Source organism: Aspergillus karnatakaensis (genome assembly GCF_047715665.1).
Source record: "Aspergillus karnatakaensis strain CBS 102800 unplaced genomic scaffold BJY04scaffold_14, whole genome shotgun sequence".
Classification (NCBI taxonomy): domain Eukaryota; kingdom Fungi; phylum Ascomycota; class Eurotiomycetes; order Eurotiales; family Aspergillaceae; genus Aspergillus; species Aspergillus karnatakaensis.
Genome location: NW_027395726.1, coordinates 448,585 through 463,345, shown reverse-complemented (window position 1 = coordinate 463,345; position 14,761 = coordinate 448,585). Strand labels below are relative to the sequence as shown.

Genomic DNA, 14,761 nt, shown 5'->3' with positions numbered 1-14,761 from the left:
CCTTGGACCAAGTTACCCTATATCGGCCTCCAGACGGTGACTAGGTTTTCCATACGCTTGACCGGTCGCATTTTCCACTGTCTGCATCGCATCCAAATTCCTGAACAGACTATATTGCTTACGGTGAGCGGTTTTTTATAACGTCGACGTTACATTGGAAAAGAGCGACAAGCGTAAATACAGAACTGAGGCACTCATAAACAGACACAAGGGCTCCCTCATCATATTAATCTTCCATCAGCACCAACCATCTCACAAAATATGGACAAGCTGCCCTCATGTTGACGAAATTGTGCCGGGCTACACCACGGCTCAGAGGGCGAACTTGTTATTGTTGTCGGTTCCGGAAGGCTGTTCGGTGCAGTATTGCAGGGACAGAAGATGATGCGGCAGATAGGATATTTAGTGCTATGGTGTGACCATTCGTTAGTTAGTTGAATGGGGCGTATCAGCATTCCATGGGTTTGGAATGCCAGAGGGGAAAAGGCTACTTACGCTGCAGGAGCTGCAAGAGCAGGAGTTGCAGTTGCCGGAGCAGCAGTTGCAGGAGCAGGGAGACATCTTGAAGTTGGGTTGGTGGTGGTGGTTTGTTGATAGAAAGTTGGAAGTAGTTGTTCGGAGGCTTGGAGGAAGTTGTTCGTTGATGAGGAAGGCAGGTTAGATGGCGGTCCCTGAAGGTGGTATTTATGTCTTTCCTGGGCGACGTTCCTCAGGCTCGCAGCGTGGGATGGCCGACGGTAGCTGGAGTGGTGTCCATCCTTCCGTCCCTTTCGCGGCCAATACCATGTCACTATACGAGTCGGATGACCCAGTCAAGCCAGGATGGTATGGATGGGCCCGTCGACCACGAGTGGGGTGTTCCACTGTTTCAAGGCATCGAGCTGGCGCTGGGCGGTTTGATAAAAAGTAAAGCGAGCCAGCCGCCATCAAATGCTACCCTCTGGTGGATGTCTGATATCGCACCCACTGGGAAGGCCCCGTCTGTGGATAGAGGTAGTCCAGAAGGAGGGGCCCATGCGAGAGAAAAAAATGAATTCGGGAGGAGTCGTAGCCATTTCGATGAGTGGGCGATGTGACTAAGACAGACTACCCCCGTTCAGAGGTAGGCAACTGCTGCGCTTTTTTCTCGTCATTGAGGGTGGTATGAGGGCCGATGCGGACGAGAAAAGACGCAAAGGGCTTCTACTAACGTGTGCAGCATCCCCCTACTCCTGTTATATACCCAAACACCCCCTGAGTGAGTACCCTGGAGATGCTCTCAAGGTCCTTCTCTCGATGCAAGAGTCCCTCAGCCGTGCGTAGCATTTCCATCCTGGTACAGGATCCCCGGTCAGCAGGCAGAGAGCACTGCAGGATTCCCTCAGCCAAGATATGACTCGGAATATGCCGTCCTCGCGCTCGAGTGGGGTTTGTAGCGTTGCCATTGGGCCACAACATCATTCAACCTTCGACCATGTTGGGGATTGGGTCCACATCATACATGCCTCGCAGCATAATGAGGCTAGCTAAGGAGGTTGCAGGAGGGATTGCAGCCAATAGAACGACTCACGGTAAGATATCCTCGTGCAACCTGGCTATGGGTGGAGCGAGGCATGGGGGTTAGACTTCTCTATCGGCCAGTTACGGGTGAGATGTGCAGGAGTAGAGTGCTCCATCGAGTCCGCCTTGGTTTGAGTTGAGTAGGAGGGTAAACCCTGCTTGAGACTAGGTAGCTAAGGTATTGGAGACACGGACACGATTCGAGTCATGTACTGAAGACTTGGGTTGATGCCGACTCTGTATATTATGGGTGGTATTCTTGACTTCCTCGGAGGTTCCGCGCTCAACCTCTTTGAAGGGTGACGACCCTCAAACCTTCCTTCAAGCTCGCTGGTAGCGGCCCCAATATTAGAAACAACTCTCTGTTGTTCACCTCATGTCAGTCCGCTTACTGCGTAGCAGAAGAGGGACGTTTCGCCTTCAAACTCTAGCCTTTCGGTGATCCCCAGGCGTGTTTAGTGACCCTACCCATTCTACCTTAGACCGCATTACTATATAGACAGGGCAGGGGTCGTAGAGACATTCACATAATGATTTCCTCTGTCCTGTTCATAGAGCATTTCTTCAGCAATCGTCTCTGTTTACCCATAAAGTCTCCAACGGCTCTCTGCTAAATATGTAGAACATTAAGGTCCAACCGCAACTAAGATATCTTTAGGTTCGAATCAGAATCGCTTTCTAGGCCTTACGCTCAAGGATGCTTATTCAAGCACCAGGTATCACCCCCAGAAGTTCTTGATGTACGCTGATGAAAGGGAACTAATATTATCTTGTTTTGTTTTCTCTGAGCATGGTTGTGAACGGCCGCCGCTCGTCGCTCGACACGAGAGAGATATATTGACGCCCTGGTATTACTAGTTAGTAGAAGGGTCTTTTCTATTCTCACAGTCTATAGAGAAGAGACTTGAAGGCTCTCGAGATCTAACCAAATCAGCCGAGGGAAGAATTACAGGTGTTGATTGAGGTTAACTGCGCCAATGTTCTTCGGGAAAGACCGCTAAGGTTTTATTTAAGCGAGGTAGTTGGTGGTTGTCGTGGGAAATATATATCTCCGCGTTCAGACATGATGGAAAAGATTAGAGAGAAAGATGTCGCAGAAAAGTCACCGACAGTCTTTTTGCTAGGCCGGGTTAAGATGTGAAGGGTAAAGCTTGCCAGTAATGTGTATTATAGACCACTGTGACTACAGTCTTCGATGCGCTCGTGCCTGAGAGGAGCGAGATTCCAGCGAGCGCGGGTTGATACCTGAGGCAGTAAATGCGGCCACGCCACCAGGCCACGCCGCTACGCGGCAGGAATACTGCACAGTGCACACAGAATGCCAAGGGCATTATGCAAGTAGATTAAGGAATAATGCTACCATCAACCAGATTGGGTCAATATACCGAGTGCCCATAAGCTTTATGAAGCTTATGCTGGTCTTGAAGGTGCATAAAATGCTAACATCACTACGGCTAGAGCCAAACTACCCGAGTCAACTCGAGGTACACCGGATTCCGACATTGTTCTTTGGCCAGACTGTTCATGTGCCAAGTAGGGTTTGTTTTTTTTGAGGTAGCATTGGGCCTTGAGGTGACTGCAGGGCATGTGCGACCACTCGGGCTTGGTTCATCTGCGCAACGGAAATTGAACAGCGGTGTACGCGGTCTACGGATAACTGACCTCAATTCAGTTCGACTCGGTCGCTTGTAAGGGATACCCAAGCACCAGCCGGCCTGTGAGAATTAGAATTTTTCGCTCTGGGCCTGGCTGGGCAAACGCCGAAAGGCTGTGGCTAGCTGGGTGATGATTGCCGGATTGGGTAAATGGTGAGCTGACGGGCGTTCATCAGGTTCATCACGTCCAGATGATTTGAACAGCGTCTTAGTAGTGGCCACCTGAGAAAAAGGCACCCTGCACTGTTCGGGAAGGGCATGTTGAGTTAGGTGTGACAAGGTTATCGTTTCCAGCGCGGGGCTGTCCGAGGAGGAAGTTTGTGATACTGTAACATCTGGTTAACGATGGGAGGGTAAAGGTTCGGACATGGGTGATCGTGCTCGGAGGAGACGGTCGGTGCTTCGTCGGCAAGGCGGCGAGTGGTGTAGCGGAAATATCAAGACATAATCTTGAGCATTGGGGAGCCGCTGAGCAATTGAAGCCTAGAAATCAAACATGGCGAAGGCTCAGTGAGAAAACAGGGTTGCTGAGGTCCGTTAAATAAGCCCAGCGATCAAGAATACAACCAGAGCCGTGAGACAGGACATCCACAGCCCGAGATAGCAAATAGTATCAAGCACTGTAACTAATGGATGGAGTTGTGTGCAGAAACTTGAAGCGCAAGACGCAGTTGGAGGCCAGAAACTATTGCTCAGGAGAAAAGAACTCACCACCACGTGGGAGCAGCATAGTATCGGAAAATAAAATAGGTTCTTCGAACCTACCACAAAGTCCACTTAACATCATCGTCACAGCGCTTCCCAGCGACCGCTCATCCGTGAATAAACCCAGCCATCAGTATTGCCGTGGGGCACGAACATCCCAAGCCGCCATGTCCACTGGCCCAGATCAGGTCGGTACGAACGGTCTCCACCACCCCCGCCCGCAATCTACCGACAATCTTGATGAGATCACGCATGGCTGGGACACCAACCGTAAGCACTCAGCTATGCAGAAGTCCGAGTACAGCACAATATTAGAAGAGAGGGGATGACTCCTCAAGCCAACGGTATTGTGTTAGTGGCGATCTCGTCTTCCGCGGCGAGAACATCACGGATACAAAAGTTGTGAGGTGAGTAAGACTGATATGTCATTCTAAGCATTGTTTCGAGGGCGGGATTCTCGGAGTACGAAGAATATTTTCACGGCGAGATATGACGCAAATGAGGGGTTCCCGAAGAGTGAGAATGCGAGTTGTCAGATCAGAGGTCATTATCTGCAGGCGACCAACCTGGAGACTGGAGGCGACAAGAGCGCGATCCTCAACAGAGAACTAACTCGCTCGAGCAAGATCAAAGGCATGGTCACAGTCCACATAGAGGTGTGCGTGGTCTGAACGATCGCTGTCCGGGTACGGAGCGTGGGAAAGCGGGGAAGAATCGGCAGAAGCTCCACATCGCAATGAATATTGAGAGGTATCTAGGCCCCTAGGGCCTTGAAGTTTCGATGGGAGGCTGAGCATCACATCAGAAGGGCACCGCACAAAGTACATGAAGGTGTAACAGCTGTGATGTAAGCATTTGCGAAGGATCATTAGCCGAGGTGAAGAAGATCCCGAATAAGCTGGAGCAGTGGGCGAAATGCCTTGTTTGGAGGAAGAGACTAATGCATGGCTGGTGGAGAGCTGAGAGAAATCAAGAGAAAGGCGGGGGGTAGCCTCAGCCAGCCAAAGCACACACAGCATGGCATCTAGTAGTCCCTCATGGGATGAGAAGCTGAGCAACAATGCTCGATTAAGCAGGCGCTACACCAAGGTAGTCACCGTGCCACGGTAGATAGGTGGTGATAATTCAGGAAGTCAAGACTGTCATGAGAACGATCCGATCCGGGTGGATCTGGATTACCACGGAACGTAATGTCGATGGTTTGAGTGGAATCTTGAGTGGAGTGAGTGAAGGGAAAATTCCAGCAAAATTGACCTCAAACTTCAAAGTACATGAGTTGCCGCCTGAGGCAGACAATTGCGGAGTGGAAAAAGTCTCCGCCGACTGGATCCGGTTTAGCTCCAGCTCCAGCTCCTGTCTCTCACACACACACTCTCCCTCTCTCTACTCCGTACCTCTCAAGTCATTACCTTCAGCTCATGCATGTTTGTGCAGAGCCCTCTTACGCCAGGTGCAAACAGACACTGGGAGAACCCCGAGTTTCTTACTGCAACTATGGGTGCACCTGCGCGCTATCAATTCCCCCGCCTGCATCTCGCCGGGATCGCCGGGAATGCCTGCAGGCCTCCTGCGAGTCGCCGATCTTAGAGTCCTCATACATGCGTCAATGGGCGGGTCTCGCCTCTCGCTTAACAAATGGCCGCAGGAGTAGCATGGTGGCCGGCGCTTGGTGCTGAAACCCTTGACGTTCGAGCTATACTAGCCCCCTTCGATCGAGAGTTCATCTAACGTAGATCTTTAGTTCATCACTCTCCACTCACCTAGTTGAACCACTTTGCTGCATACGATCACATATTTCTCTGCAGAACGGGACATGGGTGGCGCATTTGTGTATAGGACTTTAATCTGCCGAGAGATAGCTCTCTTCCTCCAGTCGTCATTTCGTCACTGGCCAGGGATCTTCCATAACGTGTCGCGCTGGCCCAAAAAGCGTCTTTGGCATTGGTGCAAGCGCCTCAAGAGTCCCTCTATACTCCTTGAGGCGTACCCGCTTTGCATTTCCTCCGATATAATCTAGGTTCACTATGGAACCCTGGCTGGGGTAGGGGAGTAGAGCATGACGTCCCGTCGCCTCAGATGTACAAGTCTAGCTGACTTTGGGCGTGAACAGCCAGCCATGTTTGCCCCACTGAATCTCACAGCCATGACCGCAGCGAGCTGTATCCTGACGTTGGTGCCGAGATTCAGGACCAGATTGAGGATATATAAAGTGAACGTCTTCAGTTCGAACTTATCTCAACTCATATCTCATATTTCAATTACTGTACAATATTCGATTAATACACCGCCACGCTGCCTCCTCTATTCCGCCGTATCCTGTACTGTGGGTGTTGCCCTTGCACTGAAACAACAGCAGAGGCCATTCCGCCGAAACCGACGCAACAAACGCTGACTCTGCCAACGGCAAAAATCTCCAGACCACAACCTCCCAAACCACAGCCTTTTCACGAACATTCCTGCAACGTACCTGCTACTTCTCCACAAGACCCTATAGCCAATATACAATTTATCGTGCCGACAACCACAAGAACACATATCACCATGGCTCCTTCTATTCTGTCCCCAATTCCCCCAAGCACGGATGGTATCTTCCGTCACAAGCGCATCTCGAGCTCTCGACAGGTCTCGGGTATTCAGGACGGAGAAAGCGTTACCTCAGGGGTCGCCCGTTCTATCCAGTCCCCTCGTGTGACTTCAAGAAAGTTTAGTTCTATGGGAACCACGAACATCTCGAGTGTCGTGACTTCCCTGCAGCATCGTAGCGGAGAAGAGCTCGGTGCTAGCGCATCATCCCAGTTACTGACCGCAACCCATGAAACGATCTTGGAATGGATCCGATCAGAGCGCATGAGCCTTCTGCCTCCTGAAGGAAGTGAATATGACAAGGTGCTAGCATGGGCACAGCTCTTCGTTGACCGACTTCACTCATTCGACGTGGAGATTGAACACTTTGCCGGTGACAGCTACCTGGCTGCTCAGCTGTCATATGGCTACTGTGCAATGCTTCTGGAGGTATGTTGTGTGTGTAGCGCATCTAGCCGTCGTAACTGACAGAATTATTGTACAGCTTGGCCGAGAGAATGCCACCGCGTTGATGGCATCCTTTGGCTTTTTCTACACCATTTCGATGTCTCTAGTCAACTTGCTCGAACGCACGGAGCTCTTCAGCGTAACGCAAGAAATCCAAGAGCAGCTTATTCTGGCTCTATCCGACCTTGTCACCCTTGTTGCTAATGTCTCTACTCATTTCCACAAAGCAATTCGTGGAATGACTACTGCTTCCGTGTCTGTTAATATTTACCGAACCTTCCCTGGCCAGATACAGAGCTTCCAACAGCGGTGTGAGAGAATTGCTGAATCTATGTGGAGGCATCAGCTTGTAAGGGAGAACCTTGATGGAGATAAAGGTACGTGCTGAAGTCTAAGTTCCTCTACATTTGACTAATGTTTGTAGTATCCGAGGTCAAAGCAATTCGATCCTGGCTGGCGCCAGAGGACCGTTCTATTGTTGGAATTTCCGAGAACAGCTCTTACCTGGCTCACGATCGAGAAGAGCTGACATGCCTGTGGATGGGACCATATCTAACCCGCTTTCTGAAGACTCAGCAGAAGCATCTGAGTATTACCGGCCCGGGAGGGTCTGGCAAGACTGTACTAGCCTCGGTCATTGTTGACCATCTACAGCAACCTCATGGTGGTGTATCCTACCAGACTTTGCTTGTTCCAATCAGTGCGTATATCCCCTCCGCAGCATTCAAGCCGTACCATCTGACTGACAAACCATTTAGACGGTAGGATCTCCGCACAGACTAGCTCGTATGCCATCGCCAAAAGCATCCTTTCTCAATTATTCGAGAAGCGAATTGGTAACATCCAGCTGTTCCGAATTCTGAGCGAAGCTCTTTCGCGCAGCGGAGTCACCTATGATCACGAGGCTTACGATAACATTCTGTGGGAAGCTGTGGAACAGTCGCTGGCCGCATCGCTGCGCGGCGCAAGGCAGCTCGTGTTGGTCGTGGATGGTGCAGACGAAGCTGCCTGTGGAGAAGACAAGTTGCTGCAAAGACTGACCAAAGCCACCAGCAGGGCTTCAAACGCCAAATTGGTCACTCTTGGATCGCAGACCCCTCCTAAGGTACCTGATCAAGCCCACGTTCGGATCAACGATGATCTTATTTTCGATGATATCACCGCTGTCGTTCGAGGATGTCTGGCCCCGAGTGAAGTATTTACAAACTTGCCAACTATAGAACAAGAAACCGTGGTGGAACGTGTTGCGCAAGCCTCAAAAAGCTCGTTCCTTGTGGCGAAGCTTCTTTCCAAACGAGTTCGGTTGGAACAAACCGCGGAGAGCTTCAGCAAAGCCGTCGACACTCTGATATCGGCCAAGCCGACTGTTGTAGACTTTGTTCTTCACAGCGTACAGCAACCGGGGGTCACTCCCGAGGCTAAGCTTATGTTGCTGTGGCTTGCGACGGCAGAGCGCCCACTGCACGTAAAGGAGCTTGCTGCTCTTTCTTCTGTGCAGACAGACAAACAAAATATTGAAGAGGCGTGCGATCCCTTGCAAGTCTTGAAGCCGTTGAACTCGCTCATCTTCCTCCAATACGACTACTTCTTCGTCCGCCACGGCCTTATCCGCTCAGCAGTCATCGAGGTCTTCAACCAGGGCAAGCTGACTCCATCGATCAAGGATCGTCACGCCGACTTTGTGACTAGACTTCTAGCCTACATCAAGACCAACGTGCCTGACCATCACGAGCCATCTTCCTTACCCTCTTTGGACCACCATGATACGACTGCTCTACTCGACAAATTTCCTTTGCTTGATTTTGCTCTTCGCTACTGGCTTCCTGCATTCCGTAGCACAACTGTGTTTACCAAAGACGGTGAGACCACAGCCTCCAAAGAAATAGCCAAACTTTTGCCGGCATCGCCGACCGTTGTTCGTCTGATGAGGACTGTTTGGGACAACATCTCAACACCAGATCTGGTGACGTACCAAACCTCAATTGCGAACGTCTATCGTACCACATTGTCACCGCAGAACGTCACTACCCTGCAAGCGATCATCACCCTTGCTAGCCTTCTGCGTCAGGTGAACGCCCCAGAGCCGTCCACTCTGTTCTATGAGTCGGCCATTATCAGTCAGAAATTGCTCTCCCCGCGCCATATAATAACCATGCAAATGGTTACAACCTTCCTTGATATCACATCGGTGCATATCACAGATTCCAAAACTGAGGTGATGACCAAACGAGAAGAGATGCTTATTGTACTTGTCGAATGCTACAAGCTGCACTATGGGAACACCTCTGATAAAGTTGTTTCCGTCCTGCAGCAGCTTCTCGAGCACTACCGCCTCGTCAAGGACACAAAGAAGGCGGACTCCATCCTTGCCAGTATCCAGTCCATTACATCAACCGAGAATGGCGCCTCTTCTACCGGGACAACAGGCAGTCTGAATGTCCGTCTTGTTGGGCGCGGAAGGACTGACTCCGAGAGCGGCTACCGGCTTCGGTTGGATCTAACCGAAGAGGACGAGCTCATTGATACGACCGAATCATATGAGGTTGATGCTTTGATCAAGCTTGCCGAGAACTACCTGCAGAAGGGAAGAGTGGATCTCGCAGAGCGTCTTTACGTCGAGTTCTGGCAGCGAGCAACGAGTGAAGCACGGTTGAACTCTTCCGCTGTATGGGAAGAGAAGAAGCTGAAGATTGTTCTCGCGTATGCCAGATTCTTGCAAGTTCAAAAAAGGCAGCACGAAGCCTCTTCGGTTCTGACCAGCTTCTGGCAAGATTATCAGCACACCAGTGTCACCCAGTCTGAATCCGCCATTGCTCAACTCCAGGAGATTGCCAAAGTGATGAAGACCGTGGGTCTTTTTGCTACAGCACTGAGTGTTTTCAAGCACGTCTCCGAGTACTATCAGAGCACACACCAAACGGAAACCTCAAGCTACCAAGAGATCCAGCAGCTTTTGCAGACAACCTCGCAGGAAGTCATGCAATCTAGCTCCTCCGCCTCGTTCGTATCCGAGTCGACTCTGGAGGAGATGATCCTAGAGACTTCGACTTCATCCAGCTCTGTCGACCAGAGCTTCTATAGCAGCACGGAGGCTCTTCTCAGCTTGTATATCTCACAGCGCCGTTGGCAACAGGCCACTAGGACGATCAAAAGGGTTCTACATAACACATGGTCCGCGTTCTTTACTACCACACTTCAGGATGTCACCCTTCCTCAGAAGCACGTTGACTCTTCCCTGTCGCTTGCTGAACGTTTGGCCCAGTGCTATCACTCCCGCCATCGCCTTGCCAAAGAGCAGGATACTCGGTTGAGGATCTATTACGCTGTGCGGTCAGGCCTCAACGTTGAAGACAAGCTCCGTCAACATCACGTGTCCGAGCTGTTGCGCCTCCTTGAACGCACCTCCCAGACCGATTTGAGAATCAATGTCTACCAAGAGCTGTTGAACGATTACACTAAGCATTATGGTCCGGACCATCCTAATGTCATTCAGACCCTGCGCACCCTGGCTGAACTGACACGCCCTCGTCCCATTTTCCTGGATTACTACCAGCAGATCATTCTGGCTCTGAACAAGGATGGCAAGTACCACCCCGACTCCCTGGAACCGTTGAATATTGTTGCAACAGAGCTGTGGAACCAAGGTCGCTATTCGGATGCCCTGCACTATTGCACCATTCTCTTCACAGCCTGGACCACTCAGCCCAAGCTCAGCCCCAGGTTTCAGGATGAGCGATTTGTTCGTGAGATCTTCACCCGCTACACACAATGCTTGCGCGCAGTTCGAACAGCGTACCCGACTCTCCACAAGGTGACCCTTGAGTACCAAACGAAATGCAAGGCCGTGTTCAGTGCGACTGCATCTATAACTGTTCAGGCAACGTTGACACTCGCTCAGCTCTGTCAAGAGTCAAAGCACCACGAGCTGGAGGCCATCAAACTGTATGAGGAGTTGTTGCAACTCAAATCCAAGGAGGTCGACCTCGAAGAGATCCAGTCGATTCTAGATGCTCTATACGAAGAGCAATCTGCAATCATCTCCAACTCCGACTTGACTGAATCTGCCTCCTCTGCGCAGGTTGAGCAAGCCGTCCGAGTGCTGAGAAAGCGCATCACATCACTCCGGGAAAGCTACGGCTGGGCCCACGAAGAGTCTCTGAAGAAGATGAAGGAGGTCATCAGCTTCTACTCGAAGCAGCAGAAAACCGACCTGGTTGTGCAGGAACTGCAAGAAGCGACCATCCACATCCTCTCTTCCGAAACGTCAACCACCCGATTGAGCGAGGCCGCCGCGACGATTGTATCTTCCTATATCGCGACCAAGCAAATCCAGAAAGCCATTGAGCTATCTGAGGAGGTATATCGGCAGGCCATTCTGCACGACAAGACCAACGTCAAATCCTCCAAATTCGATCTTACCTCCAAGAGCCGCCAGAGCCTCGTCTTCCTCGCACAGCTCGAACATCATCTCCGTCGCCAGACTTCAACAGTGGCAGAGATCCTCGCTTCTTTGACAACCGAGTTCGTTTACTTTGAGGACTTCCGGCAGCAAGTACAGTCGAAGAGCACTTTTATCTCTGTAGGCGCATCGGCCGCTCGCTTACATCAATTTTTGATCGCCAACAACCGTCAATCGATTGCTGCTCGCGTGAGCCAGGACTTCACCAATTACTTCCTCGCTAACGAGGGTAAGCGAATTGGCTTCAAGGCCGCAGCCGAAGTCAATGTATTTATCATGATGGTGCTGCAGTATTTCAGCACAAGGCAGTCAAACGACATTGTTCGCTCCGTTGGAATTGCTAGCAACCGCCATGTTCTGGAGCTCATCCGATCCCAGCGGTATGATGACGCGTGCGACCTAGCTTTGGCCTCCTTCAAGTACATTTCTGCCCAAGAGGGCTACCGTACGCCTGCTATCGCACAACTTGTTCTGGCCCTCGCCCTCAACGTCTCTGGTCGTGGTGTGCAAGTCAACGAGGCCACCCGGAAGAAGATGCTGCAGGTGTCGGCAACAATCATCCAAGATGTTCTCAAGGTGATCCGTGAGCTGAAGGTTAGCATTGCACCGGTCGGCCTAAACCACTTGAACAACATCATCGGCTTGCTCGGCGATCAAGGAGACTACCCAACCCTCGCGATGGTCCTGACTTCAGTCTGGAACAGCCGCGAAGCTCAGCGCGACTGGGACCCATCTGCCACACTGTCCCTGGGACGTCTCTACATCATGGTCCGCTACCTCGTCGGCGACACAATGTCCGCTGTCCGCCTCGCCGAAGACATCGTCTACAACTGCCGCCGCGTCCACGGCGCGCGGCACCCAGCCACCCTTCAAATGTCCGCTCTCCTCTCCCAGCTGTACACCGGCGTGGGTCAGCGCTACCAGTCACATAAGGATGGTCAGGAGCTCGCGAACAGGTACTACAAGAAGAGCGCCGCTGTGCACGAGAACATCCTCCGCACGCTTAGCGACCCAGCCTTTGCCGACTTAGACGGCAGCTTTGATGGCAACATGAGCACCGACGGGTCAGCCTTTGACGGCGACTACAACGACTTCTTCACGAACAACGGCGCATCAATCGAAGAGCAGGTCAGACACCACTTCATGCTGTTCAAGCTCGCTATTCAGCGCCTCGGTACCTGGCCCAAGGACTACAGCGAGTACGAACGCTTAAACGCAGATATCTTCCGGGAGTATCCCTCTGTTCTGAAGGGTGTTGATGGAGTTGAGAAGTGGGATCTGAAGAAGTTTGGCGCCGGCAAGGCGGAGAGTAATGAGGATCTGGTTGATACAGAATTTAAGGATTGGCAGTTGTTTAGTGAGCCGCGGCTTGTTGATGGGGTTGAGGAGGAGGAGCTGTAATTGGACTGGACGTTTCTGTATGCTACCTATGATGTTATTTGAGATGTGATTATGAATTTCATGCTTTGTTACTTTCATGACCCGGATCGCCAGTATATCCCCTACAGCGGAAAGACATTTGGATCAAGTAGTGGTGGGGATAGGAGTTAGGGAGTGCGCCTCCAACGCGCCTTCTCCAACTGCGAATACACACCCATCATAGCGAGCATGTCTAGAGCCCACAATGTGCTTCTAAGGTCCCTTACTCACGCTTCCAAAGTCCAGCAATTCGCTCCGGATCGATTATTTCTACGCGCAACATCGTCGGGCCTTTGCTCGCCAGCGCCCCGTCTTCTAGTCGTATGCCGTCGTCCATCGAGCTCCCGCCAATCCATCCAGGAGAATCCTTCTCCGAGTCCAGCTTCTCAAGTCTATCGAGAATGAGCCCCAACGCAACAGACGTGCTCTCACTAACGACGGAGCTGCGCACAGCATTGAAGGCAACGATCTTGACCCCGGAGTCTGACGGTTATGCGCAGAGTATTCTGCGGTGGAGTGACGCTATTATCAACCAGCCTGTATGTACTCCCCAACGTCTGTGGAACAACTGATTGATCTCCTAGGCAATCATCGTCTTCGCTGAATCTGCATCTGACGTATCGACCACCATCCTCGCCTGCCTAAAGTATAACGTTCCCTTTGCAGTCTCCGGTGGCAGACACACGACGAGCGATGGGTCTTCCTCATATGGGGGCGTTGTCATCGACCTCCGTCGGATGAAAAAGGTCACCGTCGACACCGAGACAAAAATCGTTACTGTTGAAGGGGGCTGCCGGTGGAAAGACGTCGATGATGCTCTTGACGGGCACGCGCTGGCGCTTGTCGAGGGGATCGTCAATGATACTGGGGTTGGGGGGATAACGCTCGGAGGGGGATACGGGTGGCTTGCGCCGCGGCATGGCCTTATAATCGACAGCTTGATTGCTGTCAAGATGGTGCTGGCGGACGGTCGGACTGTCGTGGCGTCGGAGCAAGAGGATGCTGATTTATTTTGGGCTGTGCGTGGAGCAGGGCAGTGTTTCGGTGTTGCGGTCGAGTTTGACTTTCTCGCTCATGAGCACCAGGATCCGGTTACGGCTGGCCTGCTGGGGTTTCCGATCAGCCAGATTAATGCGGTGTTTGACTTTGCGAATAATCTGGTCGAGACGACGGATGGGAACTCGGCCATGGTCATACAGCTTTCTGTCTACCCCTTCTCGCAGCCGCAGGTGGGAATCATGGCGATCATATTCCACAATGGTCCCTCGATGGCAGCCAAGGAGGTCTTCCGCCCGCTGTTCGATTTGAACCCGCTGCTCAACACCGTGACCCAGCAGTCGTACGCCTCAGCCAACGGCATGCTAGTCCCAGCTGCTATCCGGGGTGGTCGAAACGTCTCCAAGGGTGCCGCATACACGACTCCCCTCCGACCTGCTTTTGTAAACGATGTAGTCATCCCCGAGCTCCGACGCCTGCACGCCGGAATCCCAGGCTCGGAACGCTCAATCCTCGAATTCGAATTCTACAAACCCGACAAATGGTGCGAGGTCTCGGTTACGGCCACCGCGCACGGCCACCGAGGTCGCGCGCAGAACGTCATGATAGGTCTATACTGGAATAATGTCGACGACGACGTGCGTGTGCGAAAGTGGTCAGTCGATATCGCGAAGATGTTTCTGGTGGAGCGGTTGGAGTATGGTAGTCCGAGTTCGACTGCGAGCCCGATCACCGAGTATGGGAATTATGACCATCTTTCTGCGCACCCGAGGGACATATACGGGGTTAATTTCGAGAGGTTGGTCGAGTTGAAGAGGAGGTATGATCCGGGGAATGTGTTTGATAAGTGGTTCTCGTTGATGTAGCAGTTGTAGTGATTCTCGAGCAGAGAAGAAGGGGTAGTTTGACGTACAGATATTGTTAGACAGGTGGTATTCTTATCAGCCCTAGATGTCAG

At 51.8% G+C, this 14,761-nt stretch overlaps 2 protein-coding genes across 2 annotated transcripts; both read left to right on the top strand.

The window, feature by feature from the left end:
- Positions 1-6,440: 6,440 nt before the first annotated feature.
- Positions 6,441-12,789, top strand: BJY04DRAFT_216358 (NACHT domain protein; the record flags this gene model as incomplete). The annotated part of the gene is made up of 4 exons (XM_073715733.1): positions 6,441-6,911; positions 6,967-7,306; positions 7,354-7,629; positions 7,688-12,789. The coding sequence occupies 4 exons, from the start codon at positions 6,441-6,443 to the stop codon at positions 12,787-12,789; spliced, it is 6,189 nt and encodes a 2,062-aa protein (XP_073573348.1).
- Positions 12,790-13,208: 419 nt separating this feature from the next.
- Positions 13,209-14,669, top strand: BJY04DRAFT_216357 (FAD-binding oxidoreductase; the record flags this gene model as incomplete). The annotated part of the gene is made up of 2 exons (XM_073715732.1): positions 13,209-13,346; positions 13,392-14,669. The coding sequence occupies 2 exons, from the start codon at positions 13,209-13,211 to the stop codon at positions 14,667-14,669; spliced, it is 1,416 nt and encodes a 471-aa protein (XP_073573347.1).
- Between the last annotated feature and the right edge of the window lie 92 nt (positions 14,670-14,761).